This window comes from Typha latifolia, chromosome 7 (genome assembly GCF_019914945.1).
Source record: "Typha latifolia isolate L0001 chromosome 7, TyphaL0001v2, whole genome shotgun sequence".
In the NCBI taxonomy this organism is placed as follows: domain Eukaryota; kingdom Viridiplantae; phylum Streptophyta; class Magnoliopsida; order Poales; family Typhaceae; genus Typha; species Typha latifolia.
Window position 1 is genome coordinate 4123376 of NC_133092.1, and position 17524 is coordinate 4140899.

At 37.7% G+C, this 17524-nt stretch overlaps 1 protein-coding gene across 3 annotated transcripts; it reads right to left on the reverse strand.

Annotated features, from left to right (window-relative positions):
• Nucleotides 1-465: 465 nt before the first annotated feature.
• On the reverse strand, nt 466-16016 carry LOC140792820 (uncharacterized). Of its 3 annotated transcripts, none has more exons than XM_073144039.1 (10): nt 15715-16016; nt 15530-15595; nt 15056-15136; nt 14923-14976; nt 14311-14379; nt 4049-4111; nt 3397-3479; nt 3254-3319; nt 3000-3133; nt 466-729 (listed from the first exon to the last, which is right to left on the reverse strand). In XM_073144039.1, the coding sequence occupies exons 1-9, from the start codon at nt 15946-15948 to the stop codon at nt 3091-3093; spliced, it is 759 nt and encodes a 252-aa protein (XP_073000140.1). In that variant the 5' UTR covers nt 15949-16016; the 3' UTR covers nt 466-729; nt 3000-3090. The 3 variants fall into 3 exon arrangements, with proteins under 3 accessions (XP_073000140.1, XP_073000139.1, XP_073000141.1); XM_073144038.1 differs by having other exon boundaries at nt 466-851; XM_073144040.1 differs by lacking the exon at nt 466-729 and adding an exon at nt 2579-2699.
• Nucleotides 16017-17524: the final 1508 nt, after the last annotated feature.

Genomic DNA, 17524 nt, shown 5'->3' on the forward strand with positions numbered 1-17524 from the left:
CCAAAATCTTCAAATTAAAAAAAAGTTAGTTTTCTGTTAACTACACTAAAAATATTATTAAAATCCTAACCTAACATAAAATACTTTATGCAACCCAAATATCCCTTCCCAAAATACCTCACCCAAGATAAAAGAAGAAAATAAGTACGAACTCTCGCTTTAATCTTTTAGCTAGATCTGATTTGCTTCCTCAAACTTCTAAATTTTGCCTATGGTGGAATTTGAAGTCTCATTGTGCCCTAAAAGAAGAAAAAGAAAAAAAAAATGATCATTTTTGACATTTAGCAAAAAATCGTTAGTGCTAACCTAACCAAACGATGTTTGCAGTGGACGAAATATTTTTATTGACTCAAATGATGTTAGGGCTAACATGACCAGGATATTTTCTGCAAATATTTAGTCAAATATAAAAGCTCAATTTGCAAATATTAAAAATTAAACTGTAAATATATGAGAACACAAAAGGAAAGAAATAAAAATAGGGATATTGTATGTCAAACGTTTTGGCATTCACAGACAAACTGATATACATTAAATTTTGCAACATGCACCTTGTCTCAAAAAGAAATAAAAAGAATTGCAACATGAAATCCAAGTCCAGTTCTGTTAAATTATTTCTCCACATTGAACGGCCAATATACCTCGAGGGTCAACTCTCTGTATCTCTGTAGACCAAGAACAGGGACAAGAGCGTATCGTGTTGTCGCTTTTCACAGTTTGAATGCTATCCTGAAGCATGATCAGCAGCCAAGTGCTTAACTACAATAAATCCAAGCACGTAGGAAAAAGATGGTGTCTGAGATTTCAATTCCTACATGCTCTACCATCTCAGTCCATCATGGGAAACAAATCTGTCAAGCATCATATGCCACCAAGAAAAAGACATTAAAATTCTAAGGATGCATTTGGTTATCAATGGAACTTTTCCAGTCAATTTTCTGTTATGTTGGAGAAACAGAAAGTACATGCCGGGGCTGCATCATCCAAATCTTAAAAGTACATTTTCCATTAGCACTGAATTTACTTTTGTTAGAATATAAAAGACAAAAAACCATCGAATTTTTTGCGGTTTGAACTTTTAGAATAATTGCTAAATTATTATGGTATCAAATTAGAAGGTTCTGAGTTTGAATCTAGCTAGACATACATTATCAATTGAAGTCAAGTCCACTACTTGAGCATATTAAAATGTTTCAAACCTAGAAATAAGGAGTGCAAAAGATCAAAAAAAGCCAGCGTTCTCGAACAACTTAAATTTCTAATCATTGTTGAATAACATCTTTACTTTGGGAAAACTGAGGACAAAGATCCTCTCTTCCAGTCTTCCCAAATACAGACTTGTAGATTCCTGATGCCCATCATTCTTTCTTTTTCTTTCATTTTTGAATTTTTTGTAATCTTACGATGTTCTATCTGACAAATTAGCCAAAAGCATCACCACCAATGTCACTCTTAAGAGAGACTGGTAGCAGATCTTGTTTCGTTCACTTGTCTTTTCAACTGGGGGAGCACCTTACTTTCCTTGTTCTCACCCAATTCGTTCTCATCCTGATAATAAGCCCATGCTCTATGATTCTATTTTCTCGACTGTTGTATTATCTAGTTTGATGCTTAGAGATATCTATGTTTCTGAATTCTCCAGAAACCTATGAATTGTTATAGGATCCTTGCATATCCAAGCTACTGCCAAGCTCCAGGAATTATATGTATCAGAAAAAGTTTATATTACTCGTTATAAAACACAATAAGAAGAATCAGTGAATGAGGATGCATATGAACAAAACCATAGAAGAAATCATGAAAAAGATAAATGAAGGACAAAAGAAGCTGAGGCATTCCGGTCTCAGGGTCAATACAAGAGATATATAGTTTTGGAATTTATTTGTTTTGTTGTTTTAGATGGATTCAAATATTGGTCAATTAAGAAGGGATCTCAGACAAAGCTGACACTTCTTATCTGATTCCTTGCATCCCCAATGATTCTTTAGTTGGGTCTTGCTGACCACAAAAATGTCTCATGTAACAAGGTAGAAGAGGGATAAAGAACTAGCGTAGGCAGCCAAAGGCAGCCGCTGGTTGCGGGCAGTTATTCTACTGCTTAGCACCTAGGCGGAAGGCGGATGCCAAGATAAGTGCCAAGACGGGCTAGCATATTTAATATGTGAAAAATAAAAATAAAATATCGATAACTAATATATATTAATATAGCATGTATAAACTTTTTAATAATATAATTTACAACCATAACAATAAAAGATCACAAGTCAAAAATATGTTTATATATACACGTATGTTTAAAAATATATGTATGTATATATATTTGTATATAAATATATGTGTGTGTGTATTTGATTAATGTATCTACTATTAGTGTTGCATGACAACTAGTGAGAGGTGGGTGTATGAGTGTATGACAGCTAGAGTGGTCCAGCAATTAAAGTAAAAGTGGTTCCTAATGTAGAGAGAGAAAGAAAAGGAGAAAAAGAAGAATGGGAAGGAGAAGGAGAAGAACAAGAAAAGGAATTCCTCGTCCTCCTCTCCTCGAGCACAACATCAACTCGCCTTGCACCGGTGCCCTCCGGCTTAGTGGGGTGGCACAAGAAGAAGGAGAATAAGAAGTCCTCTTCTTCTCCTTGTGCACATGGTCACCCGCCTTGCAACGGTGCCTCCTGATTGGCGGGGCGGCTGGTGCGCCACCCCTGCAAGGCAGCCGCCAAAAATGCCTTTCAATACACTATAAAGAATATATATTATTCTACCAATTATATTGACAATTACATGTGATATACAAGGTAGGTTTAAAAGGCAAAAACATAAGGAAGTTTAATATGTCTGTTGGCGAACTTCTGATGTGATTCTAGTAACTGTGGTAGGAATAAAAAGGAGACAACTAATTAAGCATGTCAAGTGACACTTTATTATGAACTTGTGTTCTCATTATTCCTGGGGGAATTCTGACTAAGAAAATGAGACTGATATGATATCTGCAAAAGCCATACCTGTGGTAACTATTTGAAATCATTCACTTTTGCTTTATGCTCCACTTCTTGTATGATGAAGCTGGCAGCTAATATTTGCCAATAGTGCGAGTTAATGGTTCTCCCCAGGATGCCATTTTATGCTGCATCCAACACTTAATAATGGAAAAGAAATATGGTAAGATAAAAAATCAAAGCAGGGCAGAACAGATTCCAGAAGATAAGCTGATTTTCAACTGTAAAATAGCTTTCTAATGACATGGAGAAATGGCTACCTGGGTTTCTGCATAGATGACAACCTTTGACCACTGAGGACACAGTCTATTGCAAGACTCAAATCTCTACAAGATCAAAATAAATCAACAGAGAAATAAGGATTTTCTCACAATAAATCTTGACCTACAATTCATAGAAGTACCTTCCAGTAATTGGTACACTATTACTCGGTCGTGAATCATCAAACTGCCCATGGTAGAACAGCTCAAAAGGTCTTCGTCCATCCTATGCAACAAAAAGTAGTATCTTAGACAAATTACATCATTACGACCACTAGGCCAGCAGGAAATATTAGAATTTGAATCCAGAATTATAGGTCCTCATGTATTTCTTAAATCTCCATTGCATGATGCAAGAAAAAAATTATATATATATATATATATAATTATACAAAAAGGCCGCAGCCCTGTTTCATTGAAATTTATTCAGTATAATCCCCAGTATAGAGACTAAGAAAACATCAGCACTTGCAAGAAAATATATGAAATTAACATTTTGTGACTTGTGGTTATGCCTGTTATCCCTTTTTATGAATGAATTGCAGAAATTAAAATTCAGTTATTTACCGAAGTCAGATATGGACTGAGTTCACAGTAAGCCTGAGAAGGAACAGGGCTACACACGCACGTACTACAGATTATATGCTGATCCAAGTGCTTTGTTTGCATGATGAACAGAAAAGACCTAAGCACCAGGACTCTAGAGGAGCAACAAGCCATGTCACACCAATGACTGATTAATCAGTTAATCATCTTTAGCAGATATGCTAGCCATCAGGACTTCGAAGCAATTACCTTTTTAAAAAGGAAAAACTCCGGTGTGCAGACAGCACCAAAAGCATGTGCAACATCTTGAGTCTGCAGGGGATCATTTAAGGATGGAAAATCAATTCATACAAAAAGTTGTTTTAAATGGGCTCAATATTAAAGAAGGTTATCACGTTGGCAGTTATCATAAAATACATAAAGTGCTTAAATTGAAGCAACCAAGGACTATGAGCAAGATAAAGAACCATGCATGCAGTTGTCAATCCAATGATCACATAAAACCCCAGTAGATGATGCTAGAAAGCATGATAAGAATTGAAATAGATGGCATACTGGCATAAAAACAAAGGAACCCATTCCATTATGAAATATAGTGCATACACTTAAACATAATCACATTAGAAAGCCCGATTATACAAAATTAAGCAAATCACAAGTCTCTAATGAAAGAAAACATAATGTCTTATTATGAAAAGAGAGAGAGAGAGGTAAAAAAAGCATTTTCTACATTCAATGTAAGATGACCTAAAAGGCAATTTGTCTACTCGTTTAAGAAGGAAGAGTATTAACTTTGAAAGGCAGCTAAATTGTAAGAGATCGATCAATTACATATAACTTGACTAGAAAATTAATTGGATGGAATTAGACTTCTACGGAGGAGAACAGTATCCTACTTTAGGTTCTTAGAACTTTGAGAATAAGCATGTCTAAATCCCGAGTACCTTGGAAGTTAGGTCTCCAGCTGCTTCAGTTGCGAGTTAGGAGTGTACCCTAGAATCTATTAGTGGCTGGAATGAGGTACTGCCTGCTTTGATAGTAATGTAAATTTCTACTTGTACGTTGTTCCACAAGAGTGGGTTTTAGAAAAAGATTACTTACTCTTCATGGCAGTTATTTGATGAAATAACTCTTATTAGACGAAGATGTTATGAAGTAAAGTTTTGAGTAGGTGTTTAGTGCTTATTTTATGTCAGATCCTTCAAAACAAGTAGATGTTTAGTACTTTTTACCACTGCCATATAACAATTCAATGCTCGTTTAAGTTTCTGCATATTCCTCCATTAAGGTTTTTCAAGTAAGTGTCATTAAAAAGCTTTTCAAATCAACGATGGTCGTGCCATAGGCACGGACTATGCCAACCACCGGCCGGCACGGCACGTGCCGTGGCACTTGCCGGCCGTGCCATAAGAGAATGAGAGAAAGAGGTAAGAGATACTCACCTTTGCCATTGTAGTCGTCGTCGCCGCCGCTCGCCGATCGCCGCCCGCTTCGTGCCCTAGCCCCCGAGAGAGAAGACGGATCGAGACAGAGGGATCGAGAGAGAGAGAGAGATCGGGAGAGGGTTTAAATTTTAAACCGAACCCGCAACAACCCTCTCCCTATCTCTCTCTCTCTCTCTCTCTCGATCCCTCTGTCTCGATCCGTCTTCTCTCTCGGGGGCTAGGGCACGAAGCGGGCGGCGAGCAACGATCGGCGAGCAGCGGCGACGGCGACGAGGTCGATGGTGAGTGGCGATGCGTTAGGAGGGGTACCGTGCGGCACTCTTGTGCCACGTGCCGGTACGCTGCCGGCACGGCCATCTTTGTTTCAAATATCATATTTCCCACTGCATTCTTAAAACTATCCTAATTTTCATTGAAATCAATGGACTTTTTGATAGGTGATTAGGTTCTGACTTGACGAAATCCTATAAAATAATACCACAACTAATTAATGGTGAAAAAGAAAGGAAATCACAAACATTAGGCCCTGTTAGACTAAACAGAAAGAGGATAATACTTTATTGTCTTCCAAAATCAAGTAAAACAACATATTTATGGTCTCCTAGTCGAACTAATCAATTTGGAAAGAAAATAAACCCAAATTCAATCACACTCTGAAAATAATTAAATAACCCAATGAATTGTCAGTCAGACATTTGAATGATCTAACAGGGAGCTTGAACGCTTAAAAAATTGATGCTCTCGAGAATTTGAGTTATGGGCTTGTTCGAACGAGCCTAGGCTAAATGGACTGGCGTTCAAATGCCAGGAAGACCATTTGAATGCTTGTAAGAATTTCTCTCAGAAAATTGCGTCATCGAGCCGTTCGGACACCTAACTAGGCGAACCGGACAGCCATTCAAACGCTTGGCCCAGAGTTCGTGCCTGGCCTAGAAACTGCTGCTGAACCCACTGCTCCGCCACTATTTGCCTGACATTGCCTCGAGTGATAAGTAAACTGGAATGGAAGAGTTAGATTTCCATTCTTATTAGATTTCCATTCTTATCACTCTTTCAATGTGTTCTGTCAATTTAATCTAACTTAAGCGATCTAGTAAAAAGTTTATTTTACCTTTGTATAAACCATTTGAATCAGGTGAACATTATCTAACGCTACCCGACAGCACAATACCAAAGGATCACGAACCAAGTACCCTAATTTTTTCATAAATTTTGTCACACATTTAACAGTCTACATTTCAAGAAAGAAATGTATTTTGGTTATTTAGATATGTCAGTAAATATAGCCAACTGTTGGAAATATTATATGAATAATTTTTTAGTTTTGAAAGAGTCCAATGATTTCAATGGTATTTATGATATTTTGAGAATGTCGTGGTTTAGCTCATGCAACCAAGGATGAACCCTCCAAGAGTTATGATAGAACGGAAAGAGTCAAGACCCTTAACCCATTCACATGCTCCTTAAGCCTTGCACATGACCCTCCACCCAAACCCTATCGTCTTCATCCTCCATGCAAGCTTAAAACCCAACTTTCTTCTTCTCTTTTTACCGAGGCCTACCACCCTCAACCCGATTCGACGACTGTCCTCGCGCACCTAGCCACCAGAGGTCGCAATCGGCTTCTTCCCCTTTCCTTCCCCTCCTCTTCCTTTTCGCCGTCTCCTCGAGCCGCCGGTTCTCTTCTTTGAGCCGATCCATCTCCGTCGTTCACTTCACCTTCTCTATCGACACTGTCATCGCCAACACCGCCCTCCATAGACGCCATCGCTTCCAGCAACACTCTCAACCGACCCATAGCCGTCATGCCAGCCACTCCGCCCTACCTCCACCATGGAGCCCACCGATAACCGATCTTCTTCCTTAGCCCCTGTCACACCTTGGTACCTCCACCGCCACCATCAAGGATCACTAGCCGAATCTTAGCGGCAATTCTCCTCACTCTCAAGTCTTCACCACCAAGCGATGCACCTCCTCTGCACCACCGCCCTATGGCACCTCTTATCGTCGCTATCCTTCACCGCCGACTTCAGCAACTTTTTGTGTCTCTCCAGCGCCTCACTATTGCTCCCTACAGCCTCTGCCACTTACGTCGCCGCCCCCTTGCGGCCTCTGCCACCTGCACCACGGCCATTCCTTGCAGTCTGCACCACCAGCTCTCCTGTCGCCGCCTCTTGCGGCCTCTGCCACCTACGCCACAGCCATTCCTTACAATCTGCACCACCAACTCTCCTGTCGTCGCCTCTTGCAGCCTTACACTGCAACTTTCTTCTGAATCTAACTAATTTTTATTGAAAACTTTATAAATGAGTATGTGTTATTCTGTCTATTACTCTCTTAATGTTCATTGTGATGTCTTAGTTTGTATTGCATTATTCATTATACGCATTTGTTCATTCACTTGTAAAACTACATTGCATAAACCTTCTTAATGGTTGGGTAGTCTCTAGCACACCATCGCAGTCTGTTATGGAACCCAATGCTATAAAGATTTCAGTAGATTTTTACAAGAATTCGTTGAAAATATTACAACTAAATTGGACACTTTTAATATCTACCTTGAGGTTATTGATACAAATCATGAATAAACTGAGAACAAGAGTGACGTCAATGCTGAGTGCCAGACATGTTAATCCTAATGTCGACACCCATCAACAAGCCCCTTATTATCCTCACCATAAGAAAGGCCTTGAAAGAGATCTTCACATAAACATAGGGCTTAGAGGCAATGCTACTTTTAGAGAGTTTCGAAATCCCGATGATCAACTTAAGAAAAACATTAAGGTGGATGCCCCTACATTTAATGATCGTTTAGATCCTGCTATTTTTACTGATTGGCATTGTGAGATGGATCATTTCTTTGAATAGTATGATCTACTAGAAATTTGAAAAGTTAGGCTTGCCTAAATGAAGCTAATCGATCAAGCCAAATTGTTTTGGCAAAGTTTAGAACAAATCTTAGTGCGACGTAAACAACCCCCAATTACTTATTGACATGAAATGAAAAAAAAAAATTAAAAGAGAAATATCCGCCACTCTTATCTTGGTGACCTTTTTGACAAATGAAATAATTTTAGATAACACAATATGTCTGTAAGCGATTATGCCTCCCAATTTGAGGAGTACATGTTGAGGTGCAATGTTGTCAAAGATAAGATAACGATGCTGAGTCATTTTAGGCGTGATATTAACGATGACATCTGAAGGGAGTTAGTTTTTCGAGAAGTTACCTTTTTAGATTAGACTTACACTCTTGTGTTAAACGACGAAATGGTTAATAGGTAGCAATTGCCTAAGTGACCAATTGGACGCACACCTTCCACTTATGCATCTGCTGGTGCAAAAACTTAAACAACAATGGTACCTTTCAAAACTACCCAAACTATTGCGCCTATCCAATCTGACAAAAAAAAATGGCTCCTCCACGATGCTGCACCAGTTAATGACTCATGTCGATGTTACAAATATAGACAGGTTGGTCATGTAACCTCGAACTGCCCTCAAAAGGCCTTTTATCTTAGGGAATAGGATGTCCTATAGGGAAAGACGAGTTCGATGAGCAAGTTTATAAGGATGACAACTTTAAGAAAATCTAGGAAGAATTAGAGAAAAGGAGAAGCTTCCGGCTATTCAATGTCAAATGGAGGATTAGTCAAGTACCAAAACCGTGTTAGTGTCCCAACCAGTGAAGAATTAAAGAATAAAATTATGTCAAAGGTTCACAATTTAGGATTCAGTATTCACTCGAACAGCACGAAGATGTATAGAAATTAGTGAGGGAATTTTTTATAGAATGGCATAAAGGACATAGCTAACTTTGTAGCTAAATGTCTCACTTACAGCAAATCAAAGTTGAGCATCAAAATCTACAAGAATGTTACAGCCTTTGTCTTAGTCTGAATAGAAGTGGGAAGATGTGACTATGGACTTTGTCTCAAGACTTCCCCGCACCAGAGCAAATCATGATGCAATTTAAGTGATTGTGGACAGATTGACTAAGTCTGCCTTACTCCCTAAATCGTTTTGCACAATATTATTTTAGGGAGATTGTACAACTCCGTTGCGCACCGTTGTCCATTGTGTCTGATTGAGATCCTCGATTTGTTTTTAAATTCTGGAGGAGTCTACGTTCAATTATTGGGACACGATTGAAATTTAGCTTAACTTATCACCCGCAAACCGACGGACAACCCGAGAAGACTATCCAAACCCTTGAGGATATGTTGCGAGCTTGTTCCTTGGAGTGGAAAGAAAATTGGGATGATTATCTTCCACTCATGGAGTTCTCTTACAATAATAGCTATTATTCAATTTGAAACTAGCATCTTATGAGAACTATATGGCAGAAAATGCAGATCTCTATTTTGTTGGGAAAGACAGTTATTGAGACCATATATGGTATATGATGCCACTCAGAAAATTTTCAAAATCAAGGAAAAGTTTCTAATAGCTCAGAGTCGCCAGAAGAGTTATGCTGATAATTGGAGAAGAAATCAGGAGTTTCAGGCATGCGACATAGTTTTTCTAAATGTGTCAACTTAGAAAGGATTAATCAGGTTTGATAAGAAAGGCCCATTGAGTCCTCACTTTATTGGGCCTTTTGAAGTGTTAGAGTGGATTGAAGAGGTGGCATATCGAGTAGCATTGCCACCTAGGTTAGCTAAAGTCCATAATGTCTTTCATATGTCTATGTTGAGGTAGTATGTGCCTAGTACTAATCATGTGATCGATTATAAGACTAAGATCCGAAAAAATCTATCTTATAAGAAGCAACCTATAGAAATCCTAAAAACTCAGCAAAGAACTCTTCGCAATAGGATAATCTCATTCGTGAAGATCTTATGACAAAACCATAAGCCGGAAGAAACAACTTGGGAGCGTGAAGATAAAATGCAAGAAAAACATCCAAAGCTATTTTCTCAGTCTACATTGTGATTATTACGGTATTACTTTATCTTTTTATATGTTAATTTTAATTTCGAGGATGAATTTTTTTTGTTGGAAATAGTTGTAAGAACTGAGAAAAAAAATGAGAGAAAAGAGACACTGCGAATGCATTGCACGTGCAACCTCCATTCCCTTTCATTCTTGGTCACACAACAGAAGGGGTGGCTACTAGATTTCTGGCCACTCCGTATGAAATTCAGATTAGAATTTAAAACCTAACCTATAAAAATCATAAATCCTCTCTTATCCACCCAACCCAGCCGTTCTTTCCTCTTTTCATCTTCTTCTTTCTAACTATCGGAGTCGACACTCTTTTCATCTTCTTTTTCTTTTTTTACTGTCGAAGTCATCATCGTGGAATGGACCACCGGAGCGCCGTCAGAGCAATCGAAGATCACCAAACGACTCGTCGGTAAGCCCTCTCTCACCCCTCAAATTTAATTTAAATTTAATTTGGTAGATTAGAAATACCTAAATTTGGCGCTTGCACTTTTGTCGGCAAATCGGGTCGACGCCGTTATTCGATAGTCGAGCCATCAATCGAATAACGGTCAAATATCATTTTCCAATCCTGTAGTTTGATGACATATTTGACATGATGGTGGGAACTTTGATCTTTTCCAAGATTAACCTCAAAAGTAGTTATTATCAAATTCGAATTCGACCTAGAGATGAGTGAAAGATCAATCTAATGCACCAAGCACTTTCATGAAATGGCAAATTTCTAGTGGTCTACTTTGATGATATATTGATTTATAGTTAGTCAAAGAAGCTTCACTTGGACCATTTACAACAAGTTTGCATTGCGCTTCATGTCGCACAACTCTATGCCAATAGGAAGAAATGCTCGTCTCATAGATTAAATCATTTTCCTAGAATTTGTGGTTACAATTGATGGATTATGCATCGACCCTGAAAAGATTAAGGCAATCATTGATTGGCTTCAATCACGAAATATCCATGATGTGCATAGTTTTCATGGTCTTGCTGATTTTTATCGATGCTTCATTTGAGGGTTTAACACTATCATATCCCCAATCACTGCTTGCCTGAAGAAATGAGATTTTTATTGGGGTAAGTCGGCAAGTAAGACTTTTGGAGATATTAAGATAAGAATGACAGTAGCGCATGTAATGTGTCTTCCTGACTTTTCTAAAGTCTTAGAGATAGAATGTGATACCTCAGAATCGAGATTTGTGGTGTTTTTAGCCAAAAAAGTCATCTTGTTGCCTATTTTAGCAAGAAACTAAATGAGACCAAATAAAAGTACTCAACATAGGATAAGGAATTATATATAGTTATTCAAACTTTGCGCTATTGGCTCATTACATACTCCCACATGAATTTGTTCTTTATTCAGACCACGATGCTCTTCAATTCTTGAATTATCAGAAGAAACTCAATACGAGACATGCTCGTTGGATCGAGTTCTTATAAATAGTACATTCTTATACTCAAATATGGAGCTGGGATTGAGAATAAGGCGGCTAATGCACTTAACCGACAGGTTAGCCTTTTATCTATCATTAGCATCAAAGTCACTAGATTTGAAAAAATAAAGACTGCATTGCACGAATTCCAATGCGTTCCATGATTGTCTTCTCTTTCTTTTTCTTCTTTTTGGTATGATAAGCTCTTTTTCCATCTATTCTCTTCTTTTTATACACGTTTTCATCTCTTTTTTTTCTTTTTCCTTTTTCTCTTCTCTCTAATCTCTCTCAAGAAAAATCTCCTTTTTTTCCTATTGTCGGTACTGTAGCACTGCTATAATGCAGCCCTACCTACTCCCTTAAAATCATATCTAGGGTATTTTTAGGCCCCATTTTTAGTAGTTAAAAAAATATAATAACTTTGGAGAAACTGTTCTCACATTACTGAGTGATCTAAACATAACTTTGGATAGTTATTCTCTCTATGACAGTTCCTTATTTAAGGCAAACAACCTTTGCGTTCCCTGTACATATGCACTTGACTTTATAGTTTAAGAGATCCACGCTGGCAACCTATCAAGTCATTTTGGATATGACAAAACTATCGAAGAAATTGAGTGTCAATTCTACTGGCCAAGTCTCAAGCGTGATGTAGCAAAATTGGTTAGCCAATGTCGAATCTATCAATTGGCAAAACACTAAAAGCATAATATTGGGCTTTACACTTCGTTACTTGTGCCTAATCACCCGTGGCAAGACATGAGTGAATTTTGTCCTTGGATTTCCACGGACCTTGGGATTTGATTTTTGTGGTCGTGGATCGCTTATCTAAGATAGCTCATTTCATTCCTTGTGCCAAAATTTCTATGTTATGAACCAAATCTGGACATAAAAAAATTATTATAGAGATAGCCTCAAAAGTTAGGGTTCTAATGGATTTGATTTCACGAGAATCTGACGTCTAGATGAAAAGATATTAATAAAATAATAGAGTAGGGGAAAATATGGCAAAATGATAAATATTCAACATTGCAGCGGTCGTCGGAGGGTGGTGGACAGCCATAAGTAAGGTGGCTGGTGGAGGAAAATAGCCAAGGTTTGGAAGATCAGAATGCTTCTTCGGCTATAATCTACTCCTACAAAGATAAAGACGATCTAACGGCTATGGTAAAAGATAAGGACGAAAATATTAACTTGGCTAAACTCAGATTCATAATTATAACACATGTTCACTCCTATTTATAGGAGTAAAAATCCCTAGCGGGATTATCCAATTTATTTGAAATTTAAAATAATAAGATAAATCTAACTAACTAACTTGACTCGACTTAATCTATGTGGTCGGATCATAACACTCTAATGCTTCACATATGGCAAAATTGTATTTTGCCCATATAGTCAAGTTATATGGTTTTTCAAAAACTATTGCATCTTATCGCGATGTTTGTTTTATGAGCTACTTTTGAAAAACTTTGTCACATGGCTAGCACAAAATTAAAGTACTCTACAGACTATCATCCCTAAACTGATGGTCAAACTGAGGTCATCAATCATAGTCTTGAAAACCTTTTACGATGTCTCGTGAGTGATCATAACAAAAACTAAGATGTTAATCTTCCTGTAGCCCAATTTGCATAAAATAAATCCATGAATAGGTCTATAAGTATAAGTTCATTTGAAGTTGTTCATGGTTTTACAAAACACACAAACTTTTAGATCCTTTGCCAATGTCATCTCATGCTATAGTTTTTGAGTCTGCTGAAGCATTTGCACATCATGTTTATTCATTACATCAAAAGATCAACAAACGAATTGAGACGAGTAATTTTTAGTATAAAATACAAGCCGACTTGCACTAGTGTGTTAAAAGGTTTAATGTAGGAGATCATGTTATGATTCGTGTCAAACCTGAATGATTCCCTTTAGGAGTTGTTTGAAAGTTGCATCCTCCTAGTGCAGGATCCTTCCAAATTCTAAAACATGTATAGACTAATGCTTATATGAGCGACATTCCCTCTAATTACAGTAGTAATTCTACTTTTAATATTGAGAATTTGGTGGCTTACAAATTGCCTATGAATATTCTCACTGAACTATATGCTACATCTGCTACTTCTATTCCAAATATATCTGATCTCCCACCCACCACTTCTCCATTCCATCCACACTACAAGAAAAGATATAAGTTATTTTATAAGATCAAATAATACCTACTATAGGATGAGTTCACCGTTTTCTAGTTCGCTAGCAAGATTGATCAGAGTCTAATTGTACGTGGAACAATCACGATGAGTTACAACAGCTTGATCTTGATATCCTGGAGTTCTCTTGGTGGATTCCTCGGGTTTAATTATTTTTGAAACGTCTCTTTTTAAATCTGTGATCAAGGAGTTTGTCCTGCATCACGAGCATAGTACCAATAATTGCATCTATTAGCTCCTATTTTCTAACATGCCTATATTAAAAAATTTCACCATCATTACTGCTCTTTATTAGAATCATGTGGAACTAGAAACAATGGGTTATTCTGAAATACATATATGAATGCCTCGCCATGTTCCTCAAGTGCTAGAACTAGAACTAACATGATTATATGCATGTAATAAAAGAAGATAGAAAGGGATAAATGTGGATACAGGAGTAAAGGAGCAATACTTGCTGACCAAGGAATGAATGACACTGGCCTTACCTCATCAAACAGATAGGGAAAAGGGTATTTGAACAATTTTGCATCTTCAGCCATAAATTCTGGCCCATCCTGCAGAATAAGAACAATTGGTAAAACAGATATAAATGAGCAAGCGATCATGATAACACATTATGCCTATTTATTCACTTTGCAAGTTGGAGGCACCAAACAGCAATGGCCTTTCTATAAACTATAATCTATTGACTACTATAAAACATAATTGACAAAGAACTATAATCTAAACATTTAAATATTCACACTCTCTGAATTATTACCTAAATTGCTAAGTCTGCCGAAATTTCTTAAATTCATTATTATCTAAGATAGAGATGCAACTTAAACTTCAGCTTTTTTTCCCCCTCTGTTTCTTTCTTTTTCCTTTATTAGAGACTGAAGTACCAAGCCAATCCATACCATGTCTGGTCATCTATGCGAGACATTAGATGCCATCATCTTTCAATGGAAGTTGCCAAAATTCCCCAAGGGTAAAATTGTTGTCTTGCAATGGAATAAGGATACTAGTGTCCTATGATACACATTCATGCATTTAAAAGCCTACAAACTATTCCAGATGACCTATAATATCCAAAAGAAGGAGGATTTAATAATGACCTGAGGATGTGTGATTGTGGAGTTCGATGAAATTGCAACAACTCCCAGTCCCTTCTGCAGAACATTGAAGAAACACATTTAAGGTAGATTCTCATCCATACAAAAATTTTGTAACTGGTGTCGAACTTCCTACCCCCATATAGAAATTGGTAAGCTTCGCAATATCTTTTTTCAAATGCTTTACAAAAGGACAATGATTGCACATGAACATCACCTGCAAAATAAAATGGACAGCTAAAAACATAGGGCATGCATTCCAAATAGCAAAAAATGCTGTAAACCGGAGAAAGTAATCTACTACAGTAACTACCAAATGCTTTCAACAACGAAATAAATATCTTAATTCAGAAGTATCACAATTTATATGCTAAATGCAAGACAATTACAGTGGCATTCTTTATCTACATGTTTATCAACTCAATGATATTTGTCTAAGAAAAGATCTTTTGAAGATTTCCATTAATATGTGGATGGCTGCAGATGTTAAATTACAAATCAAGAGCATGCTTGGCCACATTACAATAAAACACAAAAAAATAATCAACTAGTTTCAACAACAATACAATAATCAAATCAAAATCAAGAAAAGTTAGAAACTAATACCCACCAACAAGGCAGGACAAGACTCGAAGTCATCTAATTTCCACAATTTCTCAGTCAAAGGCTCCGGAAGCTGCTCAAGGTCGAAAAATAACCAAAAATAATAATAATAAGTGGGAATCGGAGGAGACCTTAGAATGACCAAAATTATCATATAATTCAAAGGAAAAACGAAATGGTTCTTGAGAAAACCTCAAAATACGGAGCCCTAAAGCCGAGCGAAACGCCGCCGGACTCGGTTCTTGCAGCTCGGACTTGGAATCTTACTCTTGGAAGCCTGATAGGCTTCGGAGAACGGGGAAGAAGACGAGTTAAGCGACAAGGGGATGTAAACGACGCCGTGCCGAACGGAGGCAGCAACCGAGCGGCAAAGGAGCCGAGAAGGGCCGACGAGTATAGAGCTCCCACAGTAGCGGCCATCGACATTGCCTTAGCCGAAACGTACTTTCTTTACCTTTTTTTTTTTTTAAATTTTATTTTCTCATTGTGCTTCTAATTTTTTGGAGGGCCTTTTTACATTTATACTCTTCTAAATGTTTTTATTTATTCGCCTATACGTCTAAAGTTTTTATAATTTAGAAAAAAAAACAATATTCATTAACTTCCACACGACCAGTAGCCAGTAGCCACTGGCCAGTAGGTACCGCCCACATCAAAGTTCACAAGTACCGTGAAAAAACTCTTCCCAAACACAATCAAAACTCGATAATATACTCGTATCTGTTAGAAACTTTGCATTTTTGGTAAAGTTTAGTGAAAAAATAAAATGTCCGCGATGAGATTATTAGTTGACCATCCAGCTTTCCGTAAACTGTTTAATGTGTTAGTCAAAAGTAATGAGCCCATCTCAATCTAGAGAAGTAAAATTGAAATTCTCAATAACCAGCAACATTTCCTTTACAGCCTAAGCTTTGGCTTCAAAATTTTGTTTTACAAATGATGTCCCCTGGTGGCTCTGGTCCTAGGCACAAATGCTCCCTGCCACTCTGGCCCAAGCCTGCACATGAAAGCACACGATTTCAATTAAAAGTATGAGTTTCTAATAATACTAACATATCATAATTATGGTGATGAACAAGATTAAGGATAGAAGAAGGAGATTAATGATTAAGACTGCCTCCTCCTCCTTGGTGATGCTTTTGCAATTCTACAAAATGAGACGCATCAATCAATCATGGAACTAGAGGGAGCCACATAAGTCTAATGTTATATTGTCTGTTTGAGAGGCGGCCGAGCCATTCATAGACAAAGAGGCTAAATAATTTTCGACATTTGGCTTCACCCTAAGTTTGAATTTTCTTTCTTCTTGCAAAGAGTTTACCTCGACGAAAGAAGAGAAATTTAATAAAAAGTAGGAGGTTGTCCCAACATCAAATCCAAATCAGGTGGGCTCCTTGTCATGGGGCTAATTACCGGACATGTCAAATTGAAATCAACTGAGAAACCCACCTCCATGTCACGGGCTCAACTGTTAGAATAGACCGAGAAGGCAAATATCTCAAGGAAGCCTCGCCTTCGATGAGCTCCTTGCTCCACAGGCAAAGGGGCCACCAATGGTGCAATCTATATTAATAAAGAAAGGTTGCAGGCCAGTATAGCAGAATGGAGGTTTTCCTTGATTGGAAATTTTCTTGCTCGTCCTCCCCGTTGGTCTACTTGATACATGAAACAAAGAGAAGATGGGTGCCGATGGGAGCGCTCCAGGTCATTGACATGGCCTTCGGCTTCTTCACATTTAAGTTTTCAGATAAAGAAGATATGATCAAGATTCTTATAGAGGAACCATGGAGTTTTAGAGGGCTGGTTCTATTTTAGAGGGCTAGTTCTCAACCTTGTCCCCCTAGAAACTTGACTTCTAATCGCCGAGGTAAGAGATAATGTCTGCTCTCATCTGTGTGCAATTCATCAGCCTTCCATTTGATTACTAGCCTTTAGATATTCTTATGGAGGTGACTACTAAGTTTTTATATGAAGAAGATATTATTAGGATTCTTATAGAGGA

What these genes read in the sequence shown, in the direction of transcription:
- LOC140792820 (XM_073144039.1), bottom strand. Translation starts at nt 15,948, where the DNA reads ATGTCGATGGCCGCTACTGTGGGAGCTCTATACTCGTCGGCCCTTCTC. An exon ending in TTAGGGCTCCGTATTTTGAG is followed by an intron (nt 15,596 to 15,714) that starts GTTTTCTCAAGA and finishes GACCTTGAGCAG; the next exon opens with CTTCCGGAGCCTTTGACTGA. An exon ending in CCACAATCACACATCCTCAG is followed by an intron (nt 14,380 to 14,922) that starts GTCATTATTAAA and finishes CTTATTCTGCAG; the next exon opens with GATGGGCCAGAATTTATGGC.